The sequence below is a fragment of the Crotalus tigris genome, unplaced genomic scaffold (assembly GCF_016545835.1).
Source record: "Crotalus tigris isolate CLP2741 ecotype Arizona unplaced genomic scaffold, ASM1654583v1 scf7180000017614.5298720, whole genome shotgun sequence".
In the NCBI taxonomy this organism is placed as follows: Eukaryota; Metazoa; Chordata; class Lepidosauria; order Squamata; family Viperidae; genus Crotalus; species Crotalus tigris.
In genome coordinates, this window is record NW_024096513.1 from 3210732 (window position 1) to 3232557 (window position 21826).

The 21826-nt window shown below is 42.6% G+C and overlaps 1 protein-coding gene across 3 annotated transcripts; it reads right to left on the reverse strand.

Moving 5' to 3' along the window:
- Positions 1–2780: 2780 nt before the first annotated feature.
- Positions 2781–21321, reverse strand: TMEM39B (transmembrane protein 39B). Of its 3 annotated transcripts, XM_039329496.1 has the most exons (10): positions 21186–21321; positions 18606–18792; positions 17563–17782; positions 15415–15507; positions 14961–15115; positions 7639–7975; positions 6523–6710; positions 4720–4840; positions 3961–3962; positions 3144–3322 (listed from the first exon to the last, which is right to left on the reverse strand). In XM_039329496.1, exons 2-10 carry the CDS (start codon positions 18731–18733, stop codon positions 3292–3294), a joined length of 1275 nt encoding a protein of 424 aa, XP_039185430.1. In that variant the 5' UTR covers positions 18734–18792; positions 21186–21321; the 3' UTR covers positions 3144–3291. The 3 variants fall into 3 exon arrangements, with proteins under 3 accessions (XP_039185412.1, XP_039185421.1, XP_039185430.1); XM_039329478.1 differs by lacking the exon at positions 3961–3962 and having other exon boundaries at positions 2781–3322; XM_039329487.1 differs by lacking the exons at positions 3961–3962; positions 21186–21321 and having other exon boundaries at positions 2781–3322; positions 18606–20400.
- Between the last annotated feature and the right edge of the window lie 505 nt (positions 21322–21826).

A 21826-nucleotide genomic window follows, 5' to 3' on the forward strand; every position in this document is an offset into this window, starting at 1 on the left:
ATTTTAGCTCTGATAAAAGATAATGGAGTAGGGGATAAAATAATTGATTTCTGTCTCCCTGAGGATGTACGTAAGACATAGGTGGGTGGTTTCCAAGATGCTCAAGCAGACTTTGGACAAGTGCTCGTCAAGGATGCTTTGATTTTGATGCCCGCAGTTGGACTTCATGACCTATGGAGAACCCTCCAACATTAGGATTCTGATTTGATTTCAAAAGCTCTGCAATGTTGGCATGGCTACACAAGGGATCCTTGCTAGTTGGAGGGGCTGAGGAGACACGTCCTTTCGGTCATAACCTCCACCCTGTAAAATTCTCCCTCCAGAGATTAGAATGGCCTCAACTCTGCTGGCCTCTCCTAAGGCTTGAAAGACCTGGTTCTGGGCCTCCAAGTTATATATAACCACCTCTTTCTTACCTATGCTGGCAATTTGGGTTGATGTAGCTCAGTCGCTATGTATTTTAACTTGCGTAATGTTTATAATTGTTTTTATTTAAACTGTTTGCCACCCAATCGCTTGTCTATGGAGATTCTCAATCATCCAGAACATGGTTATCCCCAAGGTGCTTTTTCAAAACAGACCTGGACTGTGTTTTTTGTTTTTTTCCTTCAAGTCCAGTTGTCTTTTGGAAAAGCACCTTTGGGCTGCCCTCAGACTTGTTGAGACGGACAGCCATACAAACTGGTCAAATAAATTCACACTAGGACATAATGTAGTTGGTCTTACTCAATTAATCACCAACAGCCAAAATGTTTTATAGCTTGGCGTATTGGCAAGAACCTTAGGATGCCTTCTAGAGAGGATGGGTATCTGACTGGACCTATCTAATCTGGGCTACAAAATTCTAAATGGCCATTATTTGGCAGCAAAGAGGTCCTGCTGCCCACACCTGGTAGACCTACATCTAATGAAAGTTTAGGAGGTTATGTGAAGGCATGGAGGGTGGAAGAGCTGATTCAGGAAAGGGAGAGGGGAACTCCAAGCCACGGTAGAAGAGATTATCCGAGTCCTGGTAAACTAGAGAGTGTGAGAGGAAACCCCAAACAACTCTACTTTGTGTTAGGTATAAATTGAAGTAGAGAGTTTTTGACAACTTTCTGTTGCAACACTCTTCGTTGTATTAGCATTCCTTCCGAGACTCCTGTTTCCTGATCTTGTCACCTTGAAGAGCTGACAAGTTAAGCTATAAACACAGCTTCTTCTCTTGCTACACTTTTAGCAAGGGGTCGTTTCTGTCGCTGCAGAAAACAAAGCAGCCGTAGGGCAGGATGAGGAAACTCAACCGCAAAGCTCAGAGAGACGCAACAGGTTGGGATCATTTTAATTACCTTGGACATAAACTAAGAAGGCTCAGCTGTTGCAGGCAACACCTTTCTGTTGCCAACATCCATCGGCAACTGTCTGAGCCTCTGCTTTTGTTAAGGAGCCACTTCCGAAAGAGCTGCCATTTCTTGTGTCTCTTTCTGTGTAGAAGGGCAAAAGGCTCAAGACCGTTGTGGCACTGTTCGGGGGGGAGGGGGGCAACCCAAGCACTGACAGTGAGTCCATGACTAGAAGACAGCAACGGCTATTAGGTTCATCTTCTGCCCAGGGGCCGCCAATATCATCTGGCTGGTCACAGTAGGACAGGGATGATGGGCTAGAGAGGCTTTGACCTGACTCATCAATGTCTTCTGCTCTTTAAAAAGTAGAAGAACAGGAAAGATTTGGCTGGCAGGAAACTCCCCCTTACTATCTCTCTCTTAAGTATATTTTTTTAATTTTTAACCACTGACAGGACAGCTTCAATGCAAGGACGCTCTGTAACCATCTAAGGCCTCTTTCCTGTACACAAAAGTTTTTGTGTCAAGCAACTACTACACGGGAAGAGACCCAGGAAATGCCACCCAATGCCTGAAGAGCATGCATGTGACCCTTGTTAATTCGCACCCCTCGTGGTTTTATAAAACTTTTCATAACATTTATTAGTCAGAGAAGATGCTGTCAAATTCCAAGTGTTACTATATACCTCCTTTTCCTCCACTCTTTTTTTTCAAAACGGTAATCCCTTCCACCTCACCAAGGGTTAGCTCAGTGGTTCTCAACCTGTGGGTCGGGACCCCATTTGGGGTCGAAAGACCATTTCACGGGGGTCGCCAAACAACTCAATCCGCCATTTCCCCCCCTTTTCCTTAGCTGTGATACTCCCTTTTATTCTATTGGCTTTTGAAAGCCAATAGAATAGACTCTCTTGAATAGAGTCTCATTCTATTGGCTTTCAAAAGCCAATAGGAATTGTCCAGGCTGTCTCTGCCCTGCTGAGCCCCCCAAAAGTCCCATTCTGCAAATGGTGCTGCACCAGTTGAGTAGTCCTCGACTTACGACCGGTTGGCGGTCGCGGCATTAAAAAGGTTGAGAACCACTGGGTTAGCTGAAGCCATTTCAAGAGTTTCAATTCCTTCCTCTACAGCGGGGTTAGTTTCTCAGGCGGACTTCAACTCCCAGAATTTCCCAGCCAGACACGAGGAATGCGGGGAGCTGACGTTCACACATCTTGAAAGTTGCCAAGGTTGAGAAAAACTGCTCTCCTCAGGATGCCTACCATCAAGAACCTAGCAGCACTGGGGTGTTTTCTACGGAGCTGGGGGAGGGAGCAGAGGAAGGACCGCAGTTTGGATTATAGACCTTGCGTTTCGCTAAGCTGCAAATATGTTTACAAATGCAGACCCCCCCCAGCCCCTCCCCCACAAAAGCCCCCAGGCAGCCCCAGAGCACCAACAAGAAATACTCGTAAGACTGGGTGGTTGTTACAGCTCTTACTGCTCCACAAACCAGGCTGACAGAAATTGAGAGTATAAAAATAAGATATTTTCCTTACCAAAGCAAAACCAAACCAAAAGAAATGGTAAAAAAAGACATACAAAGCTCAGGGCCGGCCTGACTGCGTGATTCTCAAGCCCTGTGCTCCAGCATGCTCCGTGACCCAGTGAGGAAACGCTTCTCCTGCAGGGCAGGGCAGGCAGACGAGGGCCCCCTCGATGCGGTCTCGGGCGACCCTCGACAACGCTCGGAGCCGCTGCTCCCCGTTACCTCCTGCACCTGGCCCTCAGTTCAGCTTCAGATCAGTCTCTCTGGTGGCAGAGTAGGAGTAAGCTTTCCCCAGCACCAGGCGGTCCCGTAGAAGTTTGAAGAACGCATAGTAGTTGCTGAAGAGGATCAGGGCCAGCGAGATGGTCTGGTGCCACTTCTCGGAGACCACCAGCGAGTAGAGCTGATAGAAGATGACGGCTCCTTCGAGGAGGAGCAGGATGTTCAAGATCCGCAGAGGCTTGCTGAAAAAAAACTAGAGGGAAGAGAGATTCCTTTGGGTGAACAGCCTGCAGTTCCTGGGGCCCAGTGAAGGCCCCGGACTTCACAAAGCTATCCAGGCACCGGAGTAAAATTACATTATTTAACATTCATGCCTTTCTTATTTATTTTATTTATACCCCACCATTTTGCTCTGGTCAGCATTCAAACTGACTAGCCCGGGGTAGGCAACCTTGGCTCTTTTATGACTGGTGGACTTCAACTCCCAGAATTCCTGAGCCAGCTTGGCTGGCTCAGGAATTCTGGGAGTTGAAGTCCACCAGTCATAAAAGAGCCAAGGTTGCCTACCTCTGGGCTAGCCAAACCAAAATAGAATCTAAAAAGTTAAAACTTTCTGAGTAAACATCGCAGATCTCCATCAGATCTATTGCAATTGTTGCCTTGAATCTGGCAAAATTGCAAAAGGGAAATGAAACTGCAGTCACTTGGGGGGGGGAGTGGAACCCTTAAAAATACAACATTTTTTTTTATTTAATCAGTGTTGTGTTGCTCTCTTGGCTGCCAGGGCGGGGCTGAAAACTGTGGACGACGATGTAGGAAAAGGGCCTAGAGGAGAGGTTTGGAGGAACAAGTGGCAGTGCCCAGCAGAGGAACGCATGCTAAGTTATGGACAACTGTTGTTTACTGGCAGTTGTCTAATTGTTAACAATCAGAGAACCTTCTCCAACTTTCTAGCCTGTGGTTTTCAGATCAGCTGCAAGAGTAATGGGCAAATACTCCAGAAAAAAACTGTACTGGGAAAACCAGCCTTTTGCCAACACAATGTGCAGATGTAGGAAAGCTTTCACTTTCACACAGAACGGACCTGGAACTCCTGATTTTTAAGAATTCCCTGTGGCTAACAGCGGCATCATTGGCCCTGTTCTCTGGGCTTCTCTTTCAATTAGAAAGTTACAGCCCAGCCTTTCTAGTCATGGCAGAATTAAGTTCCCCGTTTCCTCTTCTTGAGGCAAATGCTGAACGTCCTGGCACGCTTTTAATTTAATGTTCAAGGGCCAGAATTGAAAAACACCCTAAAATAAATCATAAAGAAGGAATAGAGGCTACAGAAAACTCCCAGTAACAGTTTTCCTGACTGGAGAGCCAACAAAAAGAACATCATCCTCTGTTCACCAAGGGCTCAGAGGCTTGTAGGTGAAAGCTGCCTCTGCAATACTCACCCAGCATCCTTTGGGCTACAAGCTAAGCAAAATGGGCCTGGTTACCTCCTTTTCTGGAGACCACCAGGGCTTGTAGTGCGCTTAAAAGAAAGAAACCCCTCAAGCGAACCACTGGCTGCGCTTCTGCAACGACCAAACCAGGGTGGAGGGAGGGCAGGACAAAATGGCAGCCATCCACCATCAACATTTATACAAGGAGAGAGCAGCTTACGTGGAAGCGGAAGTGGGAGACATCCGAAGGCACTGCCACATTGCAGTGGCCCACCGCTTTGTAGACGTTTTTGCTGTGTTTCACTAGCACCCCCTGTGGCCACAGACATTCGTCCGTCCACCTGAAAGATAGGTTCAACAGGCAGCTGGAGGACCAGAAGGAGAGACTGGGCCTTTCCCAGCTGCTCATCCTCCCCTTTGGTGGCACTGACTTCCAAGGGCCAGGACAGCCAAGCAGCAAAGTGTTTGTCTTTTTACTGAGTTGCTGGGCAGGAATTTAACACTGAAAAGGAGTACTTTTTCCTGAGTCATTGAGAGAAGCAGGGGAGGGGCAGTGGGGGTGGGGGAGAAGGGTGGTAGACAGTGGTGGGATTCAGCCAGTTTGCACCACTTCGGCAGAACCGGTAGCTAATTTTTTGTTGCCCAGGCCCAGAACGGACTTCCGGAAGTAGCATCCCTGCAGAGAACTGGTTGTTCACGTATTTGAATCTATCTCCTTCCTTCCTTCCTTCCTTCCTCCCTCCCTCCCTCCCCTTCCTTCCTTCCGTGGGATTCAGCCAGTTCACACCAATTCGGCAGAACCAGTAGCTAATTTTTTGTTGCCCAGGCCCAGAATGGACTTCCAGAAGTGGCATCCATGCAGAGAACTGGTTGTTCACGTATTTGAATCTATCTTCCTTCCTTCCTTCCTTCCTTCCTTCCTTCCTTCCTTCCTTCCTTCCTTCCTTCCTTCCCTTCCCTCCCTCCCTTTCCTTCCTTCCTTCCTTCCTTCCGTGGGATTCAGCCAGTTCACACCAGTTCGGCAGAACTGGTAGCTAATTTTTTGTTGCCCAGGCCCAGAATGGACTTCCAGAAGTGGCATCCATGCAGAGAACTGGTTGTTCACGTATTTGAATCTATCTCCTTCCTTCCTTCCTTCCTTCCTTCCTTCCTTCCTTCCTTCCTTCCTTCCTTCCTTTCCTTCCTTCCTTCCCTTCCTTCCTTCCTCCCTCCCTCCCTCCCTCCCTCCCCTTCCTTCCTTCCTTCCGTGGGATTCAGCCAGTTCACACCAGTTCGGCAGAACCGGTAGCTAATTTTTTGTTGCCCAGGCCCAGAATGGACTTCCGGAAGTGGCATCCATGCAGAGAACCAGTTGTTCACGTATTTGAATCTCACCACTGGTGGTAGATTGTCTATCAAATCAAAAATCCCAAACTGCTACAGAATAATATACAGCAGTATAATATATATACAACATTTTGGGCACCAGGCACAGGTTCCGTGGGGAGGTTTTTCCGCGTGGTTTTGTGTGCTGCCTGCATCCCGCTGGCATGCCACAGCCTGGTACTGGGCCACGGACCAGGGGTTGGGGACCCTGGATATACAGGTAATCCATGCTGGCTCAGGAATTCTGGGAATTGAAGTCCACGAGTCATAAAAGAGCCAAGGTTGCCTACCCCTGGACTAGAGGCTACGAGTAGGAGGGGGACTTGGCTTTTATGCCAGCTTGTGAGGCCCTAAGTAGCATTTAGCTAGCTGGACATTTAAAAATGGTTAACCTGTTGCTAAAAAAGGGACACCAGATTAGACCAGACTTAGACACATAAGTACTTTTTTCTTCCACTGCTTAATAAGGCATCTCCACGGTGCAAGTCTCGGAAATACCAGCCAGCGTGCCCCTGGGATGCAGCAGCTGCCAAGTCTCCACGCTGGGAGCCCTGAACCTTGAAGAGGACAAGTTTAGGAAGGCTGCTTTGTACAACCCGAGTTTCTGACGGCCTAAAAGGACCGAGAAATGGATTTTGGAAAGATGGAGGCCACTCACTGATGCTGCAGCACGTTGGAGCAGAGAGATGGGTCGACCTTCTGCCAGCAACCCAGATGTGCGGCAGCCTTATGCAGGAGGTCGCAGTAGCGGGCAGGCAGCAGATGCTGCATGAGGATGACAGATGTGCTGATGGAGACCAAGAGGAACAACTCGCAAGACCACTGCTTGTCGTAATATTGTGTGCTCTGTGAAAACGCAAGGGGAGGTCAGGAACAAATAATAATAATAATAATAATAAAAAAGAGGTCCACAGCTGTACTTTCCAAACTAGACTTGCATTTCCTCAAAGTATCCTGGTCCTGCAAGGGACAGCTCTTTGATGAGTGGGAAATGGGAATTACTTGTGGAAATCTACAGCACTGGGATCGATCCAGCAAGGCTGCCCAGCTTCCAGAGTTCTTCATTACATGGTGGTTCTGGGGACCAAAGTAGGTCAAATATGTCTGATCTTAAAATCTGACCTGGAGGATGACTTCAAAACAGACTTGTAATAAACCACAAAAAGCATTTACTATGTGGTAAAAGGTGATAATATATGTGAATCATGTCAAAGTTTGCCTCAGTAACAAGGCTGTCCAAAGTGGGCAACATTAACACTATGGACTTCAACAGGTGGAGTTGAAGTCTACAAACCCTAAAGTTTCTTGGAAAGAAAGCTCTAAAACAATAAACCAATCTGTACAACCTCGCCCAAGGCACCACATTAAGAGACTATTGAACTTTCAATAGTGGTGAGTTTCAAACATCAAACCTGGCATCCTTTCCAAGACTGGGCCATGATGCCATGGTCTCAACCCACATCTGAGATCCCTAAATTTATGACGCCGAAGAAAAAAAGAACGGGATAAAACCTTCTGATCCTGAACTACGCAGAAGAGATGAGTAAATTCCAGAAGAAAATGACAAGAGTATTTATGGGGGCTGAATGCATGAGGTTAGGCTAGAGTTACATAAATATGTCAAAATTGGATCATTCCTAAAAGGGCCCATTCTGTTTTAGAAAGGGAGCAGAGCAATTCCCTTTTGGAACGGGTCCAACCTTGACCGAGAAGTCTGCCCGCCCCTCCCCATAACTGGACTGTCCTGCAGAAGCCCCAGTCCACAGCCACCTACCTTCACAAACCACACTGGTACAAAGGCCACATAATAGGCACTGAGCATGGAGCTTAGCAGCACCTCCTTCATGCGCCAGTTGAAATCCACCTTCAGATACTCTACTTCATTGCGGATCAGATCTGGGGAGAGACAGCAGGCATGGGTGGGCATAGTCTCCATGCTGTAGAGCTGCCGAGTGTGCTGCTTCCAGGTCTCCTTGAGAACAGAGAGGTAGTCCTTTCCCCGCAAGCTGACATCTCCTGTGTCACGAGGGCCAATGCTGGCCACAGGAGAGAAGAAGCTGCTCTTGCGAAAATCGCAGTTCAGCTGCAGGAAGGGGATGTACATGCCAAACCTTGGAAGAGGAGAACAATTCTGAAGTAACTTTTATGAAGTTAGATTCACCATCCGTGTTACTCTCCCAACACTAAGCAGCTTATAATTTAGCTGGCGTTCATTTTAGAGTTCTCACAGAAACTGACATGAAGCTGCTACTCTGCTAACTAGATTATAAAACAAGTCAAGCGAGAGACTGGGAAGCAGCCTGCTTAAGGTCAGAGATTTGTTTAAAGTAATTTAAAGGAATTACACGTAACGTAGCGTAATGCTTATTCTGGCGTAAATAGAATTCACTTATTAAAATATGGTCATCAAATGTCCAACTATGTCATCGCTGGCCACTGACCAAAATGACAGGATATCAAAGTAATGGAAACCCAAAATTGTTTGGAGGACTATAAATGCTTCCTTCTTTAATACAGATGGTCCTCAGTTAATGACAGCACCTGGGACCGGAATCCCGGTCGCTAAGCAATGCAGTCATAAACTGTGACGTCACGTGACAGCTTAGCAATGGCTGATCCAGCACTTCCTGGTTGCTGTCCTTAAAAGAATCCAGAGCAATCATTCAGCAAGGATATCACTTGGTCACCCTTTGCGACTTCCGGTCTGCTTCCCCCATTGAATTTGCTTGTAAGAAGTCAGCAAAGGTCACAAATAGTGATTATGTGACTTCTGGAGGCTGCGACATCACAACAGCGAGCTGGGCACTCAGAACCAGCCAAAAGAACACTTGTTCAGTGCCATCGCAAGCTTGCATAGTTGCTGAACAAGTCTGTGTTAAGTGAGGACCACCTGCAAAAGAACACATTTTGTTACAGCTAGGCTCTGGCTCAATATATTTTAGAGCAGTGGTTCTCAACCTTTTTAATGCCCCGACCCCCAACCGGTCATAAGTCGAGGACTACTCAACTGGTGCAGCACCGTTTGCAGAACGGGACTTTTGGTGGGCTCAGCAGGGCAGAGACAGCCTGGACAATTCCTATTGGCTTTTGAAAGCCAATAGAATTAGACTCTATTCAAGACAGTCTGTTCTATGGCTTTCGAAAGCCAATAGAATAAAAGGGAGTAGCACAGCTAAGGAAAAGGGGAAAAAATGGCAGACTGCGTTGTTTGGCGACCCCCGTGAAATGGTCGTTCGACCCCAAATGGGGTCCCGACCCACAGGTTGAGAACCACTGTTTTAGAGATATAAAGAGTATCGACAAGATTTGAACAAGGGTAAACAAAGAGTCTTGGTTCTGGATTGGGTCGCACTACACCAAGGAGAATTGGTTTTTCAATCTGGGGGCTTTTAGTACTATTCCATTTTGTTCTCTGGTAGAATCCTCTCCAGGACCAGTTCACAGTCACTCGTGCGTCAGCCCTGTCCCAGGTGGAGTACTACAATGTGCTCCATACGGGACTGCCTTTGAAGATCATCTGGAAGCTGCAACCAGCCCAGGATATATCAGCACAGATGCGTTTTGATAAATCCAATGCCTCTGCTCCATGAACAGACTGGTTACCAGTTTGCTTCTGGGTGGAATTCAACTGCCACCTACACCTAGCTATATTGTATGTCACCTAGAGCTGACCAAAAATAAAGGTGGGATGATAACAATACCAATTCGAAAAGGATGTTAAAAAACAGAAAATAAAGGAGAAGTTTATTAAATAGCATTCGCTTTCCTGGGCACACAAAAGCTTATACCTTTTAATAACTTTGTTAGCTGGAAAAGGTGCGATTGGATTCTTGATTTTTAATCATGAGATTTGTTTCATTTTGGGACTATTTCAGTACCAGAAGGAAGCAGAAAGAGGGGAACTGAGAGCCAGTTTGGTCTAGTGGTGAAGGCACCAGACTAGAAATCAGGAGGCTTTGAGTTCTAATCTTGACGTAAGCATGAAAGCCAATTGGGTGACTTTCGGCCAGTCACCATGAGACTGAGTTCTAATTCTGCCTTAGGCACGAAAGCCGGCTGGGTGAGTTTGGGCCAATCACACACACACACACACATATTCTCTCAGCCTAACTCACCTCACGTAGAAAGAGGAAGGAGTATTGTGTGTGTTCTCACCACCTTGAGTTATTCATAAAAATAATAAAGGTAAAGAAGAGTTACGTGGGGATGTGGAAAGAATTTATAGAGTTAATTCTTGGATTGCAAAACAGAGGAATTTGCCTAGAGATGTGGTGATATATTTTGCTAAGAAGTCTTTGCGAAATCAGATTCTACAAACTTTTTATAATAAAAGATTTCAGATTGCTGCCCAAGATATTATTATTAAAAGGAAATTCCACCTAAAATTTTAAGAAGCAGAAAAGATTTTGCTTTTTTAGTAAATGAACTTAAAGCAAGACAAATGCCATTTAGATGGGAGATTCCGATGGGCATTGTTTTGAGCCATGCGGGGACACGTTATAGACTTAATACAGTTGCTAAAGCTAAGGAATTTTATAAAACGGTCCTGGGAGCAGGCTCTCCTTTGCCCATGATGCATAAAGTCTTGAGTGACAAAGAGATGGAACAGAAATCTGAAGGTACAGGGATGATGACTGCTGGACAGGTGGTATGGATGTCTCAACCAGAGGTTAAAGAACAGAGAATGACCCGTGCAGCACATAAACGTAAAGAAAAAGAACAACAGAAAAAAGAAAAAGAAAAAGAAATTGAAGAATCTACTCAGCAAATTGCTTCAGTGCCGGTGGGAGGAGCAAGACCCAAAAGCTCTGCTACATATTCATCAGCAGCAGAATTTGAGCGGATCTTCTCCAGGCTGAAGGCCAAGGGAGATGGCAAAGCTCCTGTCCTGGAATGTTAATGGATTAAACATTCCTCAAAAGAGAAAAAAAATTTACCACTATTTGAAACAACACAACAATGATATTATTTGCTTGCAAGAAACTCATATTACAGCTAAAGATCAAAAATATTTAAATAATCCTCGCTTGGGATCTCATTTTGTATCTCCCGCCCCTGGGAAGAAAGGGGGTGTGGTAATCTATGTTAAACAGAATTTATCTGCTACCTTGTTAGAATCAGATCCTTATGGAAGATATGTTATGCTTGAACTTGGTTTATATGGCAAGAAAATTCTTATTGTGGGGTTGTATGCACCAAACCAGCAACAGGAGCAATTTTATAGGTTACTACATCAGAAAATAACTTTGTTGGACTATAGATCCGTGATTTTAATGGGAGACTGGAATGGTGTCTTAGATATACAAATGGACAAAAAAGGCTCTTCTACCTTTTTTAAACAGGCTAAATTACCTAAAGCCTTTTTTGACATGAAAGAAGATTGGGAATTGAGAGACTATTGGCGTGAACGTAATCAAGAAGAAAAGGATTTTACGTTTTTCTCAGATAGACACCAATCTTTCTCAAGAATTGATTTCTTTTTGATCACAACAGATTTATACAACAGGGTGAAGAATGTAAAAATTTTTTCTAGGACATTGTCCGATCATAGTCCAGTTTGGATGGAACTGTTTGTAGAGAAGGAAGATAGGAGATCCTGGAGGGTGAATGAGAATTTATTTAAACAAGAAAAAAATGTTCATAAATTAAAGGAATGTTTAAAGGAATATTTTACTTTAAATATGAACAAGGGAACATCATTGTCAATGGTCTGGGATGCAAGTAAAGCTTTTATGCGTGGTATTTTGATAAAAATGAATAATTTGCATAGACAGAAACAGATTCAGAAACGGAAAGACTTGGAAGAGGAGATTAAATTAAAAGAGAAACTTTTAATTTCAAATCCCTTAGATGAAAAGATTAAAGGAGCTTTAAAATTGTTAAAAACACAATTTAACATGCTGATGGCTGATCAAGCTGCAACTAATTTGCTATTTATGAAACAAAATACATTTTGTAATGCTAATAAACCAGGGAGATGGTTGGCTTATCAGTTAAGAAAAAAACAGAAACAGAGGAATATAGATAAAATAAATTATAATGGTAAATTGGTTTATCAGAAAGAATTGATTAAGAAATCTTTTTTAGAATACTATCAAAAATTATATAAGGGTACCAATATTCAAATTACAGATATAAATAATTATTTAGGCAAAGTCAACTTTCCTAAATTAACAGAAGATCAGGAAAAAAAGATTAACGGTTTAATTACTAAGGAAGAAATTGTTACAGCTATTAAACAATTGAAATTGGGCAAAGCGCCGGGTACGGATGGGTTGACATCTATTTATTATAAAGCTTTAGTAGAAGAGATGATCCAACCGTTGTGTGAACTGTTTAATAATTTATTACAGGGGTTAGAGATCCCTCCATCCTGGCGTAATGCATTTATATCATTGATTCCAAAAGATAGTCAAGATCTTACTTTGCCTAAAAATTATAGGCCTATATCTCTTTTAAATGTGGATTATAAAATTTTTGCAAAAATTTTAGCTAACAGGCTTATGGGGATCTTGCAGCAGTTTATACATAGGGATCAATCGGGTTTTATAACTGGAAGGTATATGAAGAATAACGTTAGACAAATTATTAATTTATTAGAGTATTTAGAAAAGAATAACCAAGTCTCTGCAGGCTTGATATTTTTGGATGCTGAAAAAGCCTTTGATCAAGTGAATTGGCAGTTTATGCTGTGTTTAATCAAGGAGATGAATTTTGGACAAAATATATTACAAGTATTATCCAATATATATCAAAAACAGACTGCTCAAATTATTGTAAATGGGGGTTTGTCAGAGGCTTTTGTAATAGAAAAAGGAACAAGACAGGGATGCCCGTTGTCTCCGTTATTGTTTGTTTTAACACTGGAAATTTTGGTGATTAAAATTCGGGAGTCTCAAGAAATAAAAGGAATAGAAATTAATAAAAAAGAATATAAATTAAGAGCCTTTGCAGATGACTTGGTTGTTACTTTGTCTCAACCTGTTTCTTCGGTGGTGAAATTATTACAATTGATTCAACAATATGGACGTGTTTCTGGCTTTAAAATTAATAATAATAAGACCAAAATATTAGCTAAAAACATGACTAATGGTGATAAACAGGCTCTAGTTAACTTAACAGACTTTGAAATTGTTGATAAGGTAAAATATTTGGGGGTTACATTATCTGCTTCTAATGTAAAATTGTATAAAAATAATTATGAAAAGCTGTGGATGGAGGTACAGAAGGATTTAAAAAACTGGAATAATTTACAGTTATCCCTTATGGGCAGAATTGCAGTTATTAAAATGAATGTCCTGCCAAAGTTTATTTTTTTGTTCCAAATGTTACCTATCTTAAAGAACGAACGTAATTTAGATGAATGGCAAAAAGGTATTAATAAATTTGTTTGGGCAGGGAAAAAACCAAGGGTGAAACTTAAAATAATGCAAGATTTTCGTGAGAGAGGTGGACTCAAGGTACCAAATATGAAATTGTATTATGATGCTGTAGTATTGACATTGATTAGCGATTGGGTGAATTTAACAAATACAGAAATACTTCATTTGGAAGGCTGGGACCTATTTTTTGGATGGCATGCCTATTTAATATTTAATAAAAAAGTGGATTGGGTTTTTAAGTCTCATATTATAAGAAACTCTTTGCTAAGAGTGTGGAGAAAGTATTATAAAAGTGACTTCAAAATACCATTATGGGCTATACCTCGGCATGCCATAGAAGGTATAAGGAAAGGGGTAAATATGGACAAGGTCTCTTACGTACAGTTATTAAGATGGGATGGCCAAGACTGGCAGTTAAAATCTTTGGAAGAATTAACACATGAAAACTTAACTTATTCATGGTTCCAATATAGACAAATAGTGGATAGATGGAAGATGGATTGTAAAATGGGCTGGCTTAGAGAAGATGGAATTTTTTTAAAACAAGTAAGAGATCAAAGGCCAACCCATATTAAGAGAGTTTATGGGGTTTTAGTGGAATTAGATTCAGAACTTGAACTAGTTAAAGATTGTATGATTAAATGGGCACAGAATATTGGTGAAACGATTTCAATGGATACTTGGGAACTTATTTGGATAAGAAATGTTAAATTCACACAAGCGCAAAATTTAAGAGAGAATTTTTATAAGATGTTTTATAGATGGCACCTTGACCCAAAGAAAATGTCCATTATGTACCCTAATCTACAGCCGAAATGCTGGAGATGTGGATATTTGGATGCTACCTATTACCATATTTGGTGGACGTGTAAGCATATAAAAGCTTTTTGGATTAAGATATGGTGGAATATTCAAAGAATTTTTAAAAGAAGGGTAAAATTTACTCCGCAATTATTTTTACTAGGTATTGTTATTGACTGTGATGCTAAGGAGGTTATATTGATGTTAAATTTGATTACAGCCGCTAGGTTGTTAATAGGACAATATTGGAAGAAGGAATCTTTGCCTACTTTACAAGAATGGTTTCATAAAGTTTCGTATTTGGCAGAAATGGCAAAGATTTCGGCTTTCTTAAAGGAGCAATCTCAAGAAAAATTTTTTGCGGTATGGGAAAAATGGATAAATTTTATACAACATAATTTGGATATGGAAAAATATTATTTAGCCTTTTTATAATTTGTAATGATTGTTTTTTCTTTCTTTCTTTCTTCTTTTTCTTTTTTATATATATACATTTTTAATGTATTATTATTCATATATTTTTTTTTTTATATATATATATGCTTTATTTTTCGTCTACTTTCTTCTTTCTTCTTTCTCTCTCTCTCTTCTCTTTTTATTTTTTATTTTTTTTCTTTTTTAGTATATATTATTCATTTTAAAGTTTATGTTATGTATATTATTTCTATATATATTATTACTGTGATTTTTATTATTATTATTAATTATTTTATAAATTGCAAATGTTATTTTTAAAATATTTGTTAAATAATCCTATATTCAGTTCTGGGAAGTCGGGGGGGGGGGTGGGGTGGTTGGGGAGGGGGGGGTGGATTTTTATTTGTAAAACTTTTGAAAAATTTCAATAAAAAAAAAAAAAAAAAAATAATAAAGGCAGGATATAAACAAACCAACTCTCTTTTTTGGTACTTACGGATAACATAGGAACAAGAGGTTGAGGAACGAGTATGATCTGAAGAGGTGGATAATAGACTGGCAGAGGCTCCAGCCTGTGCCAGTTAGGACAACAAAGCGCATGGTGACCAGGAAGATGGAGCGTGGCAAGGACACCTTGCCCGAATGAGAAGCCTAAAGAAACAAGAACAACAAAACACAAAACAAAAAGGAAACAAGGATGTCATTACTTCTGGTGAGGAGGAAAACGAACAACGTTCCAGAATTCTAGGGGCTGATTTGATTTTTGAGGGACTGTAATTCCTAAGTCTATGCCCACTCAATTTATAATGGAAGTAATTATAATTGGAATAAACCTGCTTAGGATTAGGATTGCAATATGTAAGACTTGCTCCTGACATAGTAAGAAGCAGCTGACGCATAATCAGAAGCAGTAATTTCCCACATTGCTGACCCAACTGGGGCCACTTTACCTCTTTCACTTCCTTCACAATAGCAATGATCAATCTTCTTGCCAAAACAATAGTGGTCACTGCCAGGACATTGAAATCAATGAGATGAAAATTCTGCAGGAAGGAAAGACAAGACTGTACAAATCAAATAAAAATTACACTTCCCTCTCTCTCTCCAGCAGCTGAGCTCTGGATTTATCTATAGTTACTTCTGCTGAAGAACTATCTTCAAATTAGTTATACAATACTGCATTGGTCACTCTTTGTCCCACGCAACCCCAACAACACCCTTTTTACTGAACCAGCACTTTGGCTCTTATTCCTCCCAAAGATGTCTTCTTTACCAGAGATACAATTTTTATATACTGGATTCATGGGTGGGATGACCCTGGCAAACTTTGACAAAGTTAACTAGTCTAACAGGTTCATTTCTGGATACTACATTCTGGTGAAACGACACTGTGAACCTAGCAACACACAATCTACATTCTGCATCACTTACACGCTTCCATTCAGACACAGCGCAAAACCTGCAGCCAAGCAGAAAGATGTTCTTTCAATCACTTTTGATTTGGCTACACAATGAAGGAAAAATAAGATAAACAGAAAACACACCCAGGAAAAATCTGCAAGGCAGAGAAAGAAATCTACAGAAGGCCGCTTATTTCAGTTTACCGCTGCTGCCTAAAATATCCATAGATATTGCTCATAGTGTATCTTGGACACAATCACAATCACAAGCAGCCACTCAGGTTTACCAGCAGTAAGACATTGTTCCACCATGTTAACAACCGCATCCGGCATAAGATTCAGATGTCAACTCTTCCCCTGCATTGTGTCTGCTAACACTTGCATAAGACACAGGGATGTCATCTGCAATATCTGTATCTGAGATAGCCAAACATCTTTAAATATACCAGCATCCTTAGCTAACAACTATATTCCTTACTGGCTAGGATTTTGCAAGAGACAAAATGAAGCTCATTCTGAAATTAAGAACATCCCAAATTCCATAGGGGATTGTCTCAAACACCTGGTTACTGACTTCAAGGTAAATGTTTCTGAGCAACCAAATAAAAACCTGAGCAGGATTCATAAACAGTTTCAAATTATTTGACATAGATTAGAATAGTGTTTCTCAACCATGACAACTTTGAGAAGGGGGGAGACTACAACTCCAAAAATTCCCTACCCAGGATGCTTGGCTGGGGAATTCTGGGAGTTGAAATCCACCCCTCTTAAAGTTGCCAAGGCTGGGAAACACTGGATTAGGGGCAGCAAAGATTTAATCCTCCAGGGAAAGACTGAAGGCAAACGAGGTCCAGGCAGAAGAAGAACATCGTGGCTTCAAAATCTAAGGGATTGGTTTGGACAAACCTCAGCAGGACTTTTTCGTGCGGCTTCTGATAAGAACAGGATTGCCAACATGATCGCCAACGTCCGATAACGGATAGGGCACAACAAGAAGATTTCCTATCATACAGCCTACATAGTTCAGCTCGCAAACGTGGGAACAACTATGTAACATTTCTAAATGGATATCAAGAAGGCATTGCCATTGCCCTTTGTCTTCAGACCATGGGTATACAAAACCTCCCTCTCATTATAATGGCTGACAAATCTTGATGAAGTGCATCAGAGTTTACGCTGCAATGGGCCTGAGAATGCACGCTCCATGAGTGCAGCCCCAGGCTCTTCCTCAGCTACTGCTTTTCTGTAAGACCCTTCAAATTATTAACATTAACAGTTTTTCAAAGGATTAAGACCAGACAATACAGAACAGGATTTAGCTTACTGGAAAATTCTGGGATTGAAGTCCACACATCTTAAAAGTGGTCAAGGTTGAGAAACACTGGCATAGAAGGTTAATATTAACTTAGAGACCAGATTTAAGAAAAATATAGCTTTCGCTTGCCATGTTATGTGCAGCCTTTATACATTCCCCACGACTCATAGCAGACCCCCGTTATAAATTATACTTGTATACTCTTAAGTTTAGTATTCGAGCAATTTTGAAGTTAAGTTTAAGAAGAAATCTGGGTAGCATTTTCTCCAACCTGACTGCCCTTGGACGTCGTCTTTCACAATCTTAAGGCAGCAATATTTTTTCTAGTTTTATAAACGCGATTTAAGATCTCGCAAAAAGGCAATCGGATATGAAATACTCACCAATGAAGTATGGGAGGGAGGGTGAGAGGGTGGGTACCACCAGACTGTTTTGTAGATGTTTATGTAGTGGACAAAGAGAGCAATAAGATGACAGAAGAAGAGTTGGAGTTCAAACAAGATGCTCCTTTCAATGGGCAGTTCTGGGATCTTGCAATGCTGGAGAGGAACCACTGTTTGGGTTGCCAAAGGAGGGCTGGAAAGACCTGTCCCTGAACCGCTCCTGTGAGAGGAAAACAGAGCAGGTCAACTCAAAAAAGAGGTTTGTAGACATTCATGTGCCTCACTCTGAAGCGGATAATTCCCCATGACCCAACTGATCAGCAAACCCATGATCAGTTTAAGCCAGTGTTTCTCAACCTTGACAATTTTAAGGCATGTGGACTTCAACTCCCAGAATTCCACAGCCAGCAATGCTGGCTGTGGAATTCTGGGAGTTGAAGTCCACATGTCTTAAAATTGTCAAGGTTGAGAAACACTGGTTTAAGCTAAGTCTATTTGAACAGTGCTGGGGTCAGAACACACAAGTTCTGCCCTCTTGGTGGGGGGTGAGGTAACAAACAATCTTTCGACCTTGAGGATATAGATAAACTGCATAATAAATGCTGGCCAATAATGATATCAAATGCCATTCTTGTTATGGATAAGGTGGGTTGAATTTTCTGCTTACGGTGAGACTACACAGTTAATAAAAGTGGAGGCTGGCCCAAGTCAGGTTTTGTGGTTGTTGCTTCCTTGTTACCTTGTAGAAATATGTCCTGTTTTCAAAATATTTCTGAGCGAGTGATTAGAGAGGCTTATGTGCATTCTGGAACTTTGGTAATTCTCTGCTCTTGGTTCAGGTATCTATTTTACTTATTCAACTTCCAGTAATTTGGCCTTAAAGGGAGTCTTCGATTTATAACCCCAATTGAGCCCCAAATTTCTGGTGCTAAGTGATACATGTGTTAAGTAAGTTTTGTCCCATTTTGCGACCTTTTTTGCCATCGTTGTTAAGTGAATCACATGGTGAAGTGAACCAGGCTTCCTCTGTAGCTCAGCTGTACCTGGTACGTGAACGCACACTAGTGATTGAAGAAGTTGTGGAGTGGCTGGCACCACCAGGAGCTCCAGCTTCACAGAGAGGATTGCGGCAGTAGGATGTCCGGTTAGGTCCCCTTCTTCCCCCTGCCATAACCCCTGGCAACCAGAGGGGCAGCCCCACTCCTCAAACAATTTCTTTGATTCTATGAACTGGAAATGAAAATTTTGTTAGGCCCGCATTGTTATAGCAATTCCTAAAATATCCAGAAAGCTCTGTGTAGGTTTACCATTTGAAAAAAGTATCTCGTATCAGGAGTTGGTGCACAAATATCAAATCTGCACATTACATAAATGTCTTAGTAAACTGTACAAGAATGATGGAGCATCATACGTTTCTTTCTAAACTGCAGATACATCAGGCTCAAAGTTAAAACTAGCAATTTCCTGAAGCTCACTTCAGTCTTTTATTATATTATATTATAATAGCATGTTGCACATATCTGCTTGCCATTTCTGTAATCCTCTTCCTTAACCTGGCACTCTCCTGCTTCAATGGCTGGCTAGGAAACATGGGAACTATTGTCTTATATATGCTAGGGGTGCCAAATTGTGGGATGCTGCAATGAGTTCTACTTATAACAATCATGAGTTGCTTCACACAGGTACATACACATCTTAATAATACAGCATGACTAAATCTGTGCACCTCTTTTGAGGAATCCCATTTCAATTTTAGAATATGTTATCACTTCAGGAATATTTTTACATGGATCTAGATAGAAACAGCAGTGTTATATTTAAAAGTTCAAAACTGGTTTCTAAAAATTTCATTTGCGAGGGCCACTTGCTCCCAAATAGCCTGTTTTTATATATAATATATATTTATAATTTATATAGAAAATCTGAATGGGGGAAGAAATCTTATGCTACCATCTTGGGGAAAAAATAGACCAAAAATATTAATAGTCATTCATTCCAAAATACTCTTATATCCAGTTTGCCAAGTCAGGAATACCCCCAGCAGTGTAAAAGAATCCACACAATTCCGCAGCATTTGGAAATGATAAATATTAAACGTTTAATTTAAATATCAACGCAAAATTAAAGCTGGGAAAATTCATAAGGTTCTTGATGATCCAAAAGATGGAATGTTAAAATAAATAAGACATATAAAATTATTGATAAATGTAAGAAAGCTATTAAGTAGCTGATGGATAGAATAAGAAGTATATTAATTTAAAACAAGGGACAGTATGTAATAAGGGAAAAAAGAGAGGAACTATTGGCTGTAATAGTTGCAGATCTGTATTAATAATATTTGCATGTAATGGAATTATTGTAACTCAGACGCCACGTTGCTTTTCAAAGATATAATTGTAACATTGGAAAATTAATAAAAAGTTTTTTTTAAAAAAGCATTTAGAGCAGTGTTTTTCAAACTTGACCACTTTTAAGAGGGGTGTATTTCAAGTCCCAGAATTCCCCAGCCATGAATTGGCTGGAGAATTCTGGGGGTTGAAGTTCACATCTCTTAAAGTGGCCAAGTTTGAAAAAACACCGGCTTAGAGCTTCCACAGTTAAAGAATGGAGGAAGGGAATGAACTGTCAGTGAAGAAGCCCCGTCAAAGCACCAATAGAGCAGTGGTCTTCAACCTGGAGTAGTAACTCCCGAGAGGGCAGCTGGAGCACTTCCTAGGGCAGGGGAGGCGACCTTGGCTCTTTTATGACTGGTGGACTTCAACTCCCAGAATTCCTCAGCCAGCATGGGGGAAACTGTGGCCCCCTCTATGACTGGTGGACTTCAACTCCCAGAATTCCTCAGCCAGCATGGGGGAAACTATGACCCCCTCTATGACTGGTGGACTTCAACTCCCAGAATTCCTCAGCCAGCATGGGGGAAACTGTGGCCCCCTCTATGACTGGTGGACTTCAACTCCCAGAATTCCTCAGCCAGCATGGGGGAAACTATGACCCCCTCTATGACTGGTGGACTTCAACTCCCAGAATTCCTCAGCCGAATGGGGGAAACTGTGGCCCCCCTCTATGACTGGTGGAACTCAACTCCCATAATTCCTCAGCAGCACCAGGGGGAAATTCTGGGAGTTGAAGTCCACCAGTCATGAGCCAAGGTTGCCTACCCCGGTCCTAGGTAAAAGGAGCCATTTGTAATGGCTTGCTGGCGAGTCGAGGATCGCTATGCAGAGACGCTCGTGTGAAACAACCGTTTGGGAGTGAGGGGTCATTATAGGAGAGAGATCAGGGGTCAGGAAAAGGCGCATGGAGTTAAACAGCTGAAGAGCAACCGGGATAGGAGGAGGAGGCAGAAATGTAATCGATTCCGCGCCCCCGCCGCGGCCCTCCTGTCCAGCCCCGCGATTTCTCGCCTTCAGGCTGTCAAGAAAGGCCGCGGCCAGAGCCGCAGGTCTGTTCCGGCGCGACCCTTCTGCCTCGCCTGAGGAGCCGGCGGGCCAAGTGCCATCCTCGTGCCGAAGGAGGCCGCGCCGGGGGTCGGAGAAACGCGAGGGTCCCCGCCTCCCCCGGGACGGAGCGCGGCTGAGGCGCTGCTGTAGCGGCCCTTCAGCGTCTCGCCGCCTTCGCCTCACCCATCGCCGGCAGGATCGCTCAGCTCCGGCGGCCGCGGGAAACAAAATGGCGGGGGCGCGGCGCGCTCTCGACGCTGGGAAGGGGACGGTGGCCGGCGAGAGACAAAAGGCCTGTCGTGAAGCTCGCTCGCTGAGCCCACGTGAGCGCCCCGCCCCTTCGCGTCCCGGACTTTATCTGGGAGGAACTTCGGAGGGTGCGCGCGCAACGTGGTGCTGGCTCAGGAATTCTGGGAGTTGAAGTCCACGAGGCATAAAGGAGCCAAGGTTGCCTACCCCTGGTCTAGACTCTAGACAAAGGCGGCACTCCCAGCACACCAGTCTGCCTTGCGAAGCTCAGCCGGAGAGGCAAAGACCCTGAGCTTGGAACCCTGAACAGGGCCGGATGGGAGACCACCAGGAAATCTCACAGCACCAGCTAGGCTAGGCAAGAAATATCCTGGAATATTTGGCAAACTTCCCTAGTCAACTATGCAGACACATCCGTGGAGTCAGCAGGAATGAAGCTACTTTTTAATTCAGACTCTTTAATTCCTGAAACTCACGTTTCTCCAGCTGCCCAATGAAATGAAGCTGTTGGCTACTAGGGGTGGCTGCTTCCCACTACTGTGTACACTCTTGGGCACAATAATTTAGTGCCTATC

What these genes read in the sequence shown, in the direction of transcription:
- TMEM39B (XM_039329478.1), bottom strand. Translation starts at nt 18,733, where the DNA reads ATGGCAGGGGGAAGAAGGGGACCTAACCGGACATCCTACTGCCGCAAT. An exon ending in AGTGTGCGTTCACGTACCAG is followed by an intron (nt 17,783 to 18,605) that starts GTACAGCTGAGC and finishes TTCCTCTCACAG; the next exon opens with GAGCGGTTCAGGGACAGGTC. An exon ending in TCTCCCACTTCCGCTTCCAC is followed by an intron (nt 3,323 to 4,719) that starts GTAAGCTGCTCT and finishes TCTTCCCTCTAG; the next exon opens with TTTTTTTTCAGCAAGCCTCT.